The 15,680-nt window shown below is 45.8% G+C and overlaps 1 protein-coding gene across 1 annotated transcript in view; it reads right to left on the minus strand.

The window, feature by feature from the left end:
• Positions 1–15,680, minus strand: part of LOC106564877 (probable helicase with zinc finger domain) — a 66,187-nt gene that overhangs the window by 36,331 nt on the left and 14,176 nt on the right. Inside the window, 6 exon segments of the mRNA XM_045691276.1 lie at positions 1,941–2,119; positions 3,269–3,370; positions 4,373–4,552; positions 8,432–8,562; positions 10,910–11,246; positions 14,550–14,817. Of these exon segments, the coding sequence (XP_045547232.1) occupies positions 1,941–2,119; positions 3,269–3,370; positions 4,373–4,552; positions 8,432–8,562; positions 10,910–11,246; positions 14,550–14,817 (1,197 nt within the window).

Here is a 15,680-nt window from a genome sequence, read left to right on the forward strand (position 1 = left end):
GGTGTCTAAATAGCGAGCCTGCGATGCCTGGGCTATGTACTTAGAATATTGCAAAATGTGCTTTCACCAAAAAGCTATTTTAAAATCGGACATATCGAGTGCATAGAGGAGGTCTGTATCTATAATTCTTAAAATAATTGTTATGCTTTTTGTGAACGTTTATCGTGAGTAATTTAGTAAAATGTTAGCGAATTCCCCGGAAGTTTGCGGGGGTATGCTAGTTCTGAACGTCACATGCTAATGTAAAAAGCTGGTTTTTGATATAAATATGAACTTGATTGAACAAAACATGCATGTATTGTATAACATAATGTCCTAGGGTTGTCATCTGATGAAGATCATCAAAGGTGAGTGCTGCATTTAGCTGTCTTCTGGGTTTTGGTGACATTATATGCTGGCTTGAAAAATGGGTGTCTGATTATTTCTGGCTTGGTACTCTGCTGACATAATCTAATGTTTTGCTTTCGTTGTAAAGCCTTTTTGAAATCGGACAGTGTGGTTAGATTAACGAGAGTCTTGTCTTTAAATGGCTGTAAAATAGTCATATGTTTGAGAAATTGAAGTAATAGGATTTTTAAGGTTTTGAAAATCGCGCCACAGGCTGGCAGTGGCTGTTACGTAGGTGGGACAGAGGTTAAGAGTCTACAAAGACACCAAAGTACCATAAATTCACCTCCCATTGTCATATGAGTCATTAACAACTCTAACCCCAGCCATCTAACCCCAGCCATCTAACCCCAGCCATCTAACCACAGCCATCTAACCCCAGCCATCTAACCCCAGCCATCTAACCCCAGCCATCTAACCCCAGCCATCTAACCCCAGCCTAAGGTGAAGCTAGCGCCACTGCTCCCGGCTGCTTGCAGCGCCACCCTCATAAATATGCAAAACAGCGCATAATGGACAGGAATGATGTACAATGATAATTTCGTAAGGGTCTGTAACGTACCGAGTCTGGGCGTAAGAGGGAAGGAAGGCAGGTTCTGTTCTGTTGATGAGCAGGGGCAGTCGGACATGAAAGGGGGGGGGGGCTGTACTTAATTGTGCACATGCCTTACGGGGCCGTCTAAGAACCAGGGGACAAATTGCATTTCCTCATACCCGCTATAATCATATGTCTAACGATGGCTGTGGAATTTGGCCTGAGGTTGGGGAGGAAGGAGAGCACTGGGGGTGCAGTGGTGTTAGGAGGTAGACTATTTAGGAGAAAAATCTAGTTCTCTCGGTCATCTCACACACACAGACAAACCATTGGCTGCCAAAAGCCTGGCCCATAGAGAAGAAGAGGGGAATAACAAGCCCAAACAAAAACAAATGAGAGCCAACGCAACCTGATCGACATGTGTACTGGATTGGTGATTTGTTATCACCACAAAGTAGTGGGAGGGGCTCCCAATTGCCTCATTTGTTGGCGGTTTTTATCAACGGCGAGCGCGGGAGATAGATGAAACGCGAGGGGGGGGGGGCCTAATAAAGTGAAGTGCATGCAATACAGGCAGATGGTGTTCCTAAAAAACAGACAAAGCCCTCCGCTGACACATTAGAGACGGTTATTAGCTCGCCGCTGACAAATTGGTTTGTTTTCATCGTCTTTTTAACTCCATCTTAAAACGACTTCTTTCCCCTCTCCACCGCCTCCTGCCGTTACGGGGAAGGGGTGGCGGCTGATCTAAAGACGCGCTGGGGCGGATTTGAGATGTGTCATGTAGCTACGGTACGTGGGTGTCTGGATCGTTTTAAGGCCCTGTGTCATTCCGTTGACTTAAAAAAAATGCTTGGTAAACGCATAAAATGTGCTTGTAGCCTAAGCCGTTTCAACAGGCAGTTTGCCGTTGCATTGCTCACTTGTTCCTGGCTATACAGCTCCTTGTGTCAAGTAGTTATCGCACCAGTGTATGATACGTTTGCTGTATATGCTACGTCAGCGGTTAGCCACTCACCTGGCTCCAGGTCCAGCTGGCAGAGGTACTGGGAGGTGCTGAGGGTGACCACCACCACGCGGTGCCGGAGGATGTCCTCTCTCTCGGGCATCTGGAAAGTGTACTGTGTGTTAGAGATCAGACAGTACTGCTGCACCAACGGGTGGACAGTCTTCACCCAGCGGTTCCTGAAGTATACCCTGGGGGGGGGCAGAGAAAGAGGACACAGCGGGATGGTTAATTCCAGACAGACTGGGCTGACAAAATCAAAAGTAGCAGATATTTACGTTGAGAAGTATCTATTTACTGGTTTTAATATGATTGGGATTATTTATTTATTTTACATTTCAATTCCTGAACTTGCAATTGACAAGTAGAGACACAAATTAGCAACATCTTGACGTTTCATACTTGACATTTTCATATCACTCCATTGGTTGCATCTTGTCTCATTCCTCGACAGGGTTTAGCGGGCGTAAAGAACTGTCTGTGTATCGCCTTCAGCATACACACTTACGGCCTTCTCACTTGGAGAAGCACACAAAGCCCCGGGAGAAATTGGCTGATAGCCCAATTGCATGGTGATTACAGGGGATGTGGGATTCCCAAAACACCCCTTGGTATCAGGCCATCAGTCAAGTGTAACAAGTCATTTGTTTCCCCCTCTGGGCCTTCACTGCCACATGGGGTCTGGCTAGAAGTCAGAGATACGTTTTGATTTTGTTGGGGGGGGGGGCTGGATTACAGTTACTGTGATTAGAAGTCACTGAAGCAATAGTTGAGGGAAGAAGATTGAGTGTAGGTGAAAAAGGGAGGAACGTAGGAGTCTTTATGTCACAGCTGCTGTGTTGTGAGGCCAGGACACATCTCCTCAGAAAGATCCGAGGTCTGCCGAGCTGACTGCCATCAGGCAACCGCTGTTCCGTTCCACTGCACCTCTAACCTCAATGACGTGGATGGATCAATCCATCCGTGCTTCTACATCTGCATTGCTTGCTGTTTGGGGTTTTAGGCTGGGTTTCTGTATAGCACTTTGACATCTGCTTTATAAATACATTTGATTGATTGATCATTGATTTTGACTGCGATTCCATGCAGTCGATACAACTACGAGTGGATTTGGGTTTGTCGATGCCTCAGGCTACAGCCAGCAGGGAGAACTGAATGCCTGAAAGCACACTGTCCACAAGAAGTGTGGATTGATTTCAGGCGGCAGGTTGGGTACTGTAACAGCAAAAAAAGAATGAATATCTTGGAATAAAGCAAGTATTGTATTGTGTCTTATGAGGGTCTCGGTGTTCTGAAGAGGTGCTGCAAACCCCTTGTAAAGCTTTTCTACAGGCCCTTACCTGAGAGGTCTTGCATGCGCGTTGCCCGCTTCTACATATGGATGAAGGTAGTCCTTTATGTACAGGTCAGCTGCACTGTTGGAATGGGTGCAAATGAGAACCCTGCGAAAGAAAGGGGATAAATGTGTCAGCGCTTAAGAGATCTTTACCAAATAAATATGGCCAGGAGATTTTGTTGACAACCTGATCTGACCAAGGAAAAACTCCAGGCCATAACAATGAAAGACAAGTAGGTATGTCGGAGAATCACTGCATAGAAGTGATAGAACACCTACTGTTTCTACTTTGAGGCAACACAGACAATTCTAGAAAATGTATTTTGAAGTGAACATGTTAACATGTCCCTTAAACAGCGTTGCAGGAGCGTTGTGCACTTGACCGCATGTTCCTATTTCTCAGAAAGTTATCATCATGAACAACTGTCTATAAGGGTCAATCACCCTCCTTGTATCGGCTTTTAAAACATCCATAATTCATTCCCACCATATAATATTTAACATAGTCAGTTGGAAAGTTTCAGATTAATATTGTATTCCTACACATTTTTCGGGAACATATTTTTTTATTATGTATGAAGGCTTTATAAAATAAAAATAAACATATCTTATGTTCAAGGCCAAATGCCACAATGTATTCTATGATTTTTTTAAATAAAAACACAGGAAACATTGTCGTTTCCTATTTTTACACTAGCCAATATACATTTCCTGTCAGCGTGTCGCCGTACTAACAAGAGAAGGGGCAAAAAGTGGAAGAGCGGGAGTCTTCTGGGCATTTTGCGTTCTATTACAATATGGAATTCTGTTGGAACTGAGATAACGGGCCGTTGTAATGGTTCACATGGTTCACTTGAATGGAGATTAACCATCCAAACTCAATCAACCAACCAATCGCTGCCTCAGTCCCAATCGACTGACATTCCCTTAATCCACACACATCCCCCCCAATTGCCTTCAGTGACACATTCTGATTGGAAGATACACCCAACTTGACAATGACACCCTGAGTGTTTTCTTAACTATCAAAGGGCATAAGCAGTAACTTATGCCCTTTGCGAGCGACCCATCTGGCCGTAGAGGAGTTGGCGTGTGGTGCCCGCCTCACCTGCTGTCGTCCTGCTTGAGGATGTGCTTGACGGCCTGTGCCAGGGTGAAGGTCTTGCCCGTGCCGTAGGGCCCGATGATGAGCACAGGGGGCAGGGGGATGGTTAGAGGCGTGGTGATGGCCAGGATGGCCTCCTTCTGCTTGGCGTTGAGACGCGGGTCCAGCTGCTCGTCCCACTGCCTGCAGGGTGACAGAGAGAGAGAGGGGATGAGATACGGGAGGAAGAAGATGAGATTCACACTGACTCCAAGTCAGCTGGCTGGTAGAACAAGCAGCATCGCTCATGGGGTTCCTGACACAAGGAGGGGGACATTGGTCCACACACACACACCGAACCCCGCCAAAGCACACTAACACACCCTCTTAGTGTAATAAACCGTGGGACAGTCTCTCAGTCCTCATTAGAAAGCAGTGGCCCAGTGGAGCTGAACAGCCCGCCCGGTCGATCGTATACAGGCCCAGCCATTCTAAAAGGCAGCTGGAAGCACCGTGAAGCGGCTGTGAATAGGTAGGGCAGAGGGACGGACTCAGGGATCAGTGGGGATGAACGGAGAGCCGGGTCAGGGTTTAAAACTGAGCTGGAAGGCTCACCCACAGAGTAATGAGGTCTGAGGGAAGAGGGGTGAGGAGGGTTGAGGTCTTGGAATGGCTGGCTGAATGGCCGGCTGGCTGGCTGATCAAAAGCACTGTGTATGCGTGGTGAAACAAACGGACACACACAGGGTGCACAGCTGGTCTGAGAAACCCAGACACGGGAGACAAGCGCATTGGCGCTGGCCATTTAGCTTATTCATGACCAATCAACATGGCAGTCAATAGCCACCATGTAGTCAGGCAAGGCAGGGGCTTTGTTAGGCCTTCATAACAAGTAACAAGCAATATAAACCTACTTACTCTAACAGGCAACACTTTCCATATTATTTCAAACCCATTTTTAACACCACTCATTCTCATACCATTATCTTAATGAGGTGAAGCACACATGGACCCATAGTATTTAGGGACTTTATCCAAATTGGTTACTGCCATATGGAGCTAGTTAAGGTGGTGATTGTACTAATAACCATTGTCAATATTGTAAGTGTTTCCCCTTTATGCATTTAAATTGTGGCCACCACTGCAAAACACATAACGCAGGAAGAAGAACCTGACTTGTTGATCTTTCAGTAGCAAAAGTTCTAGCGCATGAAGTCTTTAATCAAAGCCTATACAGTGTTAATCATAGTCAGGAAACCAGATAAATGAGTTATTTGGAAGCATGAGATTAGTCTTGACTTTGTTGACTCTTGGGTTCGTGTCAAAGATTACTCTGTGGCCCTCCAATAGTTGTCCGACTTTAGCTGGGAAAACTAACAGCTTTTTAAAATGGCCGCCTAGTCAGTGAGGGCAGCTAGTCTCGGTCACCTTTCTCAACTTCATTTCGATGTGAAGGTATTCGAAAAGCTAATTTACCATGCATGTTTTAGGGAGATTTCTATATCTAACCTAAACGAGTAAGCAAGCTAGAATAACATTTTACACATACACGTATGTAGGTTATAGTGTAATATTTAAAAATCCTCTGCCAAATTGTCAAAACCTCACATGGATCAATGGGGGTGAGTAAGGGGCCAATTGGACGGCTGCTGATTAGCAATGGCAGTCCTGAACCTGTTTACACACCATGGAACAGGGGTTGAAGGATCTATGTCAGGCAAATTCAAATCTGGAACACGGAGCCAGTTCCACTTCTGATTTTCATTATTTCCCTCAACGACCGATTTAGACCTGGGACACCAGATGGTTGCAATTAATTATCAGGTACAACAGAAAAACGGCAGACCTCCAGGCTCAGATTTGAATACCCCTGGTCTAGGGTGGGTTGGATAGTACCGGTTGGGGCTACAGGAATTGTGTGTGTGTGTGTGTGTACCTGTTGGGGCTACAGGAATTGTGTGTGTGTGTACCTGTTGGGGCTACAGGAATTGTGTGTGTGTGTGTGTGTGTGTGTGTACCTGTTGGGGCTACAGGAATTGTGTGTGTGTGTGTGTGTGTGTGTGTGTGTGTGTGTGTGTGTGTGTACCTGTTGGGGCTACAGGAATTGTGTGTGTGTGTGTACCTGTTGGGGCTACAGGAATTGTGTGTGTGTGTGTGTGTGTGTGTGTGTGTGTGTGTGTGTGTGTGTGTGTGTGTGTACCTGTTGGGGCTACAGGAATTGTGTGTGTGTGTGTGTGTGTGTGTGTGTGTGTGTACCTGTTGGGGCTACAGGAATTGTGTGTGTGTGTGTGTGTGTGTGTACCTGTTGGGGCTACAGGAATTGTGTGTGTGTGTGTGTGTGTGTGTACCTGTTGGGGCTACAGGAATTGTGTGTGTGTGTGTGTGTACCTGTTGGGGCTACAGGAATTGTGTGTGTGTGTACCTGTTGGGGCTACAGGAATTGTGTGTGTGTGTACCTGTTGGGGCTACAGGAATTGTGTGTGTGTGTGTGTACCTGTTGGGGCTACAGGAATTGTGTGTGTGTGTGTGTACCTGTTGGGGCTACAGGAATTGTGTGTGTGTGTGTGTGTACCTGTTGGGGCTACAGGAATTGTGTGTGTGTGTGTGTGTGTACCTGTTGGGGCTACAGGAATTGTGTGTGTGTGTGTGTGTGTACCTGTTGGGGCTACAGGAATTGTGTGTGTGTGTGTGTGTACCTGTTGGGGCTACAGGAATTGTGTGTGTGTGTGTGTGTACCTGTTGGGGCTACAGGAATTGTGTGTGTGTGTGTGTGTACCTGTTGGGGCTACAGGAATTGTGTGTGTGTGTGTGTACCTGTTGGGGCTACAGGAATTGTGTGTGTGTGTGTGTACCTGTTGGGGCTACAGGAATTGTGTGTGTGTGTGTGTACCTGTTGGGGCTACAGGAATTGTGTGTGTGTGTGTGTACCTGTTGGGGCTACAGGAATTGTGTGTGTGTGTGTGTACCTGTTGGGGCTACAGGAATTGTGTGTGTGTGTGTGTGTACCTGTTGGGGCTACAGGAATTGTGTGTGTGTGTGTGTACCTGTTGGGGCTACAGGAATTGTGTGTGTGTGTGTGTACCTGTTGGGGCTACAGGAATTGTGTGTGTGTGTGTGTGTACCTGTTGGGGCTACAGGAATTGTGTGTGTGTGTACCTGTTGGGGCTACAGGAATTGTGTGTGTGTGTACCTGTTGGGGCTACAGGAATTGTGTGTGTGTGTACCTGTTGGGGCTACAGGAATTGTGTGTGTGTGTACCTGTTGGGGCTGCAGGAATTGTGTGTGTGTGTACCTGTTGGGGCTGCAGGAATTGTGTGTGTGTGTACCTGTTGGGGCTGCAGGAATTGTGTGTGTGTGTACCTGTTGGGGCTGCAGGAATTGTGTGTGTGTGTGTACCTGTTGGGGCTACAGGAATTGTGTGTGTGTGTACCTGTTGGGGCTACAGGAATTGTGTGTGTACCTGTTGGGGCTGCAGGAATTGTGTGTGTGTGTGTACCTGTTGGGGCTGCAGGAATTGTGTGTGTGTGTGTACCTGTTGGGGCTACAGGAATTGTGTGTGTGTGTGTACCTGTTGGGGCTACAGGAATTGTGTGTGTGTGTGTGTGTGTGTGTGTGTGTGTGTGTGTGTGTGTGTTGGGGCTACATGAATTGTGTGTGTGTTGGGGCTACATGAATTGTGTGTGTGTGTGTACCTGTTGGGGCTACATGAATTGTGTGTGTGTGTGTACCTGTTGGGGCTACATGAATTGTGTGTGTACCTGTTGGGGCTACAGGAATTGTGTGTGCGTGTGTGTGTGTACCTGTTGGGGCTACAGGAATTGTGTGTGTAGCTGTTGGGGCTACAGGAATTGTGTGTGTAGCTGTTGGGGCTACAGGAATTGTGTGTGTACCTGTTGGGGCAACAGGAATTGTGTGTGTACCTGTTGGGGCAACAGGAATTGTGTGTGTACCTGTTGGGGCAACAGGAATTGTGTGTGTACCTGTTGGGGCAACAGGAATTGTGTGTGTACCTGTTGGGGCAACAGGAATTGTGTATGTGTGTGTACCTGTTGGGGCTACAGGAATTGTGTGTTGCGTGCGTACCTGTTGGGGCTCCAGGGGATGGTGGGGGTAAGGCTGGTGTCTGGGAACAGGATGCCGTTGTCTTTGATGCGGTCCAGAGCATAGTGCATCTCACACAGGGGCAGGCGGTTCAACTGAAACTGCAGCTCCACCTGGGAAAGAGGGGAACACAGGAGTGGGTACTCATGGACAGTGTGGTCACGGTCAGAGGTGGTCTTGGTTAGTCGTCCTCAGGTCAGAAGCAGTCAGTGTGGTCACTTATTTAGGTCACTCAATCCAAGTGTTGAGGCTAAATAAACAGCCAGTTTCGAGAAGAGGCTCAGCTGGAAACAATTGGCTGTAAACAACTGTACAAGTGACATATTACTCAATGACCTATCAACACAATGCTAAAATGGTTGTTACGAATTTAAAGCTGTCTCCCTCGCTCCTTTTCATGGACGAGCAGCCATTTATAAAAGGTCCTATGAAATGTCTTATTTTTCACTGGGTTCCCCCCCCCCCCCCTCAGGTTTTCACTCTTTTTTTATAGAAAAACTACTAAATTGGATGTTTGAAGTCCACAACAATAATCAAACCATATCAGGAAACCACTTTTGAGGTCTGGAAAAACGTTGAGAAACGTAGATTAATGTACTTATTACCCTTTCATTTCAGTGTGCACCTAGGAAGAAGCTGTTGCTTAGATAGATTTTTGTAGCGCACATGTGACGGTAGAGTTTGCAAAATAAATAGCCACTGGGTATAATTTTGTTAGGTAAGCATAGGCTACTTTGTGTAGTTAACATTTAATTGAGGAGGTTTTTAGGAAAGGCTTTCCATCTACCGGAATACTTTTAATTAGCATCATCGCTAACGGCTACATCCCGAGTCACTGATGCATTCTGTTCATGTCTTATGATAAAACTTGTGCAAATTTACTAACTTTCAATACATTTAGTTGATTCCCTACTAAGTTCAATCATTTTCTTTGAATATTGTTGAATTCCATTTTAATGTCTAGATTCTGTGATTCCGTCCGTGTCCTCCGCATCGCGGATTTTATACGGCCCTAGTGTAGTTACCCTTTAATTCCACTGCGCACCTAGAAAGAGGCTGGGGATGTTTTTGTGTGATGGTAGAATTTGCACATACCTACTGGATTAATGCAAATAATCATGATATCATTCTTCCAGGTAGGCATAGGCTGCTTTGTACTTAACTGAGAAGGTTTTTGGGAAAGCCTTTCAGTCTACCAGAAGATTTTTCATTAGCGTCGTCTCGTCGCTAACGGCTAAACAAAGTGAAATAAATTGTTTTTATTGATGAATTACGTTTTATTGTCTAGATTCGGTCCCTACGTTTGTTCCTTATCTGCGGCCAGTCTGCTCGGCAATCAAGGGTCTTCGTTGATAACTAGGGAGGCTAGGGGGCACGTTCTCCCCGACAAACTGCCATTTAAATTCATAATAGCATGGGTTTCCACAGGGTGGCTAGATAGCTAGCTTTAATTCCCCCATCGCCACAGGCCCTGTCCTAATCACGTAGCCAGAGATGAGCTGCTAACAGGTACAGAAGCAGCAGTAAAGTGTGGAGAATGAGGGATAAAGGAAACCAAAAGAAGAAAAAAATTATGAATAAAACCAATTTAAAAAAACATTGAGGGGAGAGAGAGACATTCTAAATGGCAAGAAGATAAATGACAAAAATGAAGAGATAGAAAGGCAACCAAACGTCTCGTTCCAAAAACACGACGGACAGATTTCCCCAGCAACAGGCTTGTTTGGATAATCGCTCATGCCCGGGCCTCGCTTTCCCCCGCCAGCCCATCATTCACACCGGCGAGAAAGATCAGCCTTCAGCCGCCACTGGGCAAAGTAATCTGGATCTGTCAGAGTGCAATTTTCCCTGGAGAGCCAGCCTTACCGTCGACGGCGCTAACCTTTGTGAAGTGGTAATCGATACGGGGACCTTTCACCCTGAGAGTTTGCTTTCACTAAAGCATCAGACGTTGGAGAGGTGGAGAGGTGAGGCTTTCATTAATGATTTCTCAACTCTCAAATGGCAGAGGACACAATGGAATGGGAGATTGAAAATATTGAAAGGATGGGGTGGTGGGCCTTTTAAGAGGTTTAAACCATTCACCTGACTCAGAATAGTTTCTATGCCATCTCCTCTGTCCGTGGTGACATGGGACATGAACAAGTTTTTCGAGGCTGACGCCATGTCGAGGGAGAAGTCCTTGTGACTCAAAAGCATAGACCTCACCCGGGGTGTGATTATGTGTTGTATTGAACAACAGGGAACAAACCACATGAAAAATTCCCCATATTGCAACATGGCTAAATGGGCACTGACTCCATACTGGACTTTAGATCGGTTCAGCCAATAACCTACCCAGCTGCCATTTTATAAATCTAAGTTGAAAAATAAAATATATTCTAACCAATCAACTCTTCTGTAGCAACTTGTTACTAAGTCAATCACACAGTGTTCTACAACAATGTATTTGGTCCGTACCTGCAGTTCCCTGTCAGGTATCAAGCCCAGCTCCTCGCAGCAGTCCTTGCATATCCGCAGGAAGATGTAGTCCTTGGTCTTCTCTTCGATGCAGGCCTCGTAGACCCGCTCTTTGACCCCCGGGGGCTGGCTGCACCACTCCTGGCGGGCCAGGGGCAGCAGCAAGACAGAGTTCACCTTGGTCATGACAAGGCGGCCCGCCAGCGTGTCCTCCGACAGCGTCTCCGTCAGCTTGAAGCGGGCGAAGAGCTGCCCGTTCTGGGCGTACTTGGCGCCACCCGAGATGCCCGTCAGCATGAAGCTGGTGACCAGCTGGAGGTTGACTTTGATGTTGAACCTGGTGGGAGAGGAGAGTTAGCGTCATTAGCCAGAAGTGAGGTTAGGAATGGGAGCATTAGCATTGTTAGAAAACACTAATGTGACTGATGAAAGGGGAGCGTAGGCCTAAGCGAAGTTAGCCAGAAATGGACATTAGCATTGTTATCCAGTGCTGAGGAAACTTTGAAGTTGGAACTTGAGAGGGTGGGACGGTAGCAAAGATAGATAGCAATGAAATGGGACTGGAGTCGTGGTGTTGAAAATATGAACCATGTTTAACTGGAATAAGGTTGAATCAATGTAACTTCTTAACTTCCAGAAATTTGACCTTTTCACATTCATTTAAATGCAAACAGAGGTTGTTGTGATCCAAAGAGGGACTAACTTTGCCATGTGGTTTACAGGGCAAACTTTTTGTCCGAAGGCATTCACATAGACAGCTGTTAGTAGTAGAAACATGTTTGTGTTGGGTAGAAGGATCTTCTGTTTGGCATGAAAATCTACCAATTCAGCACTTTCTATTTCAGCAGAGTGGCAAAACGGACTTCGACCATATGTTTCAGCTTTAGGTGTCCCTTAGGTAAGCTCGGGCCCTTGGAGAGCATTGCAGATTGATTGTTGAATAATCATTGGTTTCAGGAGAAAGAGGGCACGAGTTGGGCCATGTAGTCATGGGTGGTTCATGGACAGCCAAAATTATTTTCTCAGAGATCAATAGCTCTTATCAAGACAGCAATACTGGGAGAGTATTTGACAGGGACGTTAGACTATATTATAGTATTATTGATACAATATTCATATTTGTATTATATAGCCTAATATTGTGTATTATCAATTACAGTTCATTCATAAAGTATTCAGACCCCTTGACTTTTTCCACTTTGTTAGGTTACGGCCTTATTCTAAAACGGATTTAATATTCCCCCCTCATCAATCTACACACAACAACCCATAATGAAAGAGAAAACAGGTTTAGACTTTTGTTTTTAAATACCTTATTTACATAAGTATTCAGACCCTTTGTTATGAGACTCGAAATTGAGCTCAGGTGCATCCTGTTTACATTGATCATCCTTGAGAAGTTTCTTTAACTTGGAGTCCAAATGTGGTAAAATCAATTGATTGGACATGATTTTGAAAAGGCACACACACCCGTCTACATATAATGTCCCACATGTCAGAGCAAAAAACCAAGCCATGAGGTCGAAGGAATTGTCTGTAAAGCTCCAAGACAGGATTGTGTTGAGGCACAGATCTGGAGAAGGGTACCATTGAAGGTCCCCAAGAACACAGTGGCCTCCATCATTCTTAAATGGAAGACGTTTGGAACCACCAAGACTCTTCCTAGAGCTGTCTGACCGGCCAAACTGAGCAATCATGGGAGAAGGGTCTTGGTCAGGGAGGTGACCAAGAACCCGATCGTCACTCTGACAGAGCTCCAGATGGACAACCATCGCTCCAGCACTCCACCAATCAGGCCTTTATGGTAGAGTGGCCAGGCGGAAGCCTCTCCCCAGTAAAAGGCACATGACAGCCTGCTTGGTGTTCACCAAAAAGGCACCTAAAGGACTCTCAGACCATGAGAAAAGAAGATTCTCCGGTCTGATGAAACCAAGATTCAACTCTTTGGCCTGAATGCCAAGCGTCACATCCGAAGGTAACCTGGCACCATCCATACAGTGAAGCATGGTGGCAGCATCATGCCACGTGGATGTTTTTCAGCAACAGGGACTGGGAGACTAGTTGGGACCGAGGGAAAGATGAACAGAGTAAAGTACAGAGAGATCCTTGCTCCAGAGAGCTCAGGACCTCAGACTGGGGTAAAGGTTTACCTTCCAACAGGACAACGACCCTAAAAGCACACAGCCAAGATAACACAGGAGTGGCTCCAGGACAAGTCTCTGAAAGTCCTTGAGTGGCCCAGCCAGAGCCTGGACTTGAACCCGATCGAACATCTCTGGAGAGACCTGAAAATAGCTGTGCAGCGACACTTCCCATCCAACCTGACAGAGCTTGAGAGGATCTGCAGAGAAGAATGGAACAAACTCCCCAAATACAGGTGTGTCAAGTGCAAATACGTGACGTCTTATGCAGGAAGACTCATGGCTGTAATTTCTGCAAAAGGATCTTCAACAAAGTACTGAGTAAAGGGTCTGAATACTTATGTAAAATGTGATATTTCAGTTGTATTTTTAATAAATGTGCAAAAATGTCTGAACATGTTTTTGCTTTGTCATTAAGGGCTAGTGTGTGTAGATTGAGGAGGGGGGAAAAACAATTCAATCAATTTTAGAATAAGACTAACGTAAGAAAATGTGGAAAAAGTCAAGAAATTCACAGGTCCTAGATCAGATTATTCTGATGAACAGATTCACCTTGAAGAACCACCCACCACACGAAGCCACACTTCCAAGACACAGATTAAGCCCCGTCCTGGACATAAAAGCACTTTAAACTGGAGAATCTCCATAGAACATGCTTCTTGTCCAGGATTCAGCTTAATCGTTTCCGGTTCCGGTTTCCCTGGAAACACCAGGGAAACCGGCCCTCAATGTTAAATTGGATGATTGAGAGGAATCCATCATTCCACAGCCCCAGGCAAATGACAATAACAGTGATGAGTGGGAACAGTAACGGAGTGGGGGCGTGGAAGGCCAACCCTGGTTACTTCCACTCGGTTGACTAAGCGAAGGCTTGGGGGCCTTTGATTCGGTCTTAAATCAGGGTTGGATTGCTGTGATAACCTGGTCTCCTTCTCACCTTCCACTGAGGAGAGCAGCAGGTGCCGAATTACAGGGGGGGTTTGGGGAGGCGCCGCAGTTTATACACAAGAAATGTCTTCTATTCTAAAACAAATTTCCTGCTCTGGAGAAATCTCTGGGGATGCCGAGGAGATATGCATTATTAAAAAGGGCTTTAGCTGTGTGCCTGGCCACGTGTGCAGTGCACACGCACACACACACACAAAACCCCTTTTACTGTGGAAGACCGACTCTGACACCTTGTGGTGGGCCAGTCTCACAGACCTCAACTCAATCCAGACTGTCGCTCCGTACTGTCTACACACTAAAATGTATATTCGCAGGTATCAAGAGGTGTGACTGACAAAACCTCAAAAGGACCACTGAAGGACCAACCCTTCGGAGAAAACAGACTCAAAAATCAGTACAGACTCCTTTCAATTAAAGACAATTATCACTAGCAATGGAAGTGCTATTTAAAAAGTTTATTTTTAGCAATACAACCCATTGTCAGTGGTTGAAGGTTTTCAGAATATGACTGATTGGAAACTACAACAACCAACTAAGAGGCTCTCACTCACTTGCTGACTTCTTTGTACTGGGCGATCTCCTCGATGTAGAGCAGGTCGTGCAGGCGGGCCTGGTAGTTGTCCCGGGTCAGGGTCTTGTCCAGCACCGACTGGGTGAAGAGCTGGTCGGCCGACAGGGGGATCTGGTAGCGGGCCAGCAGGCTGCGGTCCAGGTCCACCGTCTCATTGGGGCTGAACTCCACGATGGTCTTGCAGGACGGGTCCCAGCGCTTGGCCGTCATCAGGAGCTGCTGCCTGGCTTGCATTAGGTGCTCCAGGTCTGGGGAGGGAGATGGGAGGGTTTGTTGTGAAAACCACACCTTCCAACATTAATATTGACACTTGATCATGAGGGTTATAAGGAAATATTGGCCTGCACTTGAGTGGTTCTGATGGCTCAGTTGGTAAGACCAGGGTTGTACGTTTGATTCCCGCATGGGCCATATATACATTCTACTGTAAGTCACAGGGGATTTTGGGTAAGGCTAGACAGAATCTGCAGGTTTTCTTATTCAGAGACCTATATAATCCTGATATTGTTATTCCAATCCTATAAAACCTTAACAATAGCTTTCCTGCATTTGTCTGTAAACATAATAATGGCTAACAGTGTTATGAATGTTTTGATTCGTACAAGTATTACTTTTACTTCAAATCCTCTTCCAGTTCAGGAAAAGGAGCTTAGGAAAATTCTGCCCACGCAGATTCCACCTGGCCCAAATCATGGGAAATATTGGCCTGCTACTAAAGCTATGAGGACTGGCCAGTACACAGATTCTTTTTTACATAACCAAAGGATAAGAAGAACACTGGACATTGCATTTGCACTTCTGAAATAGTGAGTAAAATAAGTCTAAAGTCCGTAGTGTCATACCCAAGAAGACTCAAGACTGTAATTGCTGCGAAAGGTGCTTCAACAAAGTACTGGAGTAAAGGGACTGAATACTTAATTTTTTTTTAACTGTTTTTGCTTTGTCATTATGGGGTATTGTGTGTAGACTGATGAGGTAAAAAATGTGTTTAAGCAATTTTAGAACAAGGCTGTAACGTAACAAACTGTGGAAAAGGTCAAGGGGTCTGAATACTTTCAGAAGGCACTGTATATGACTGCCGTATCCCTCAGGTTGGTGCTAAACACTGCGG

The sequence above is a fragment of the Salmo salar genome, chromosome ssa12 (assembly GCF_905237065.1).
Source record: "Salmo salar chromosome ssa12, Ssal_v3.1, whole genome shotgun sequence".
NCBI lineage: Eukaryota > Metazoa > Chordata > Actinopteri > Salmoniformes > Salmonidae > Salmo > Salmo salar.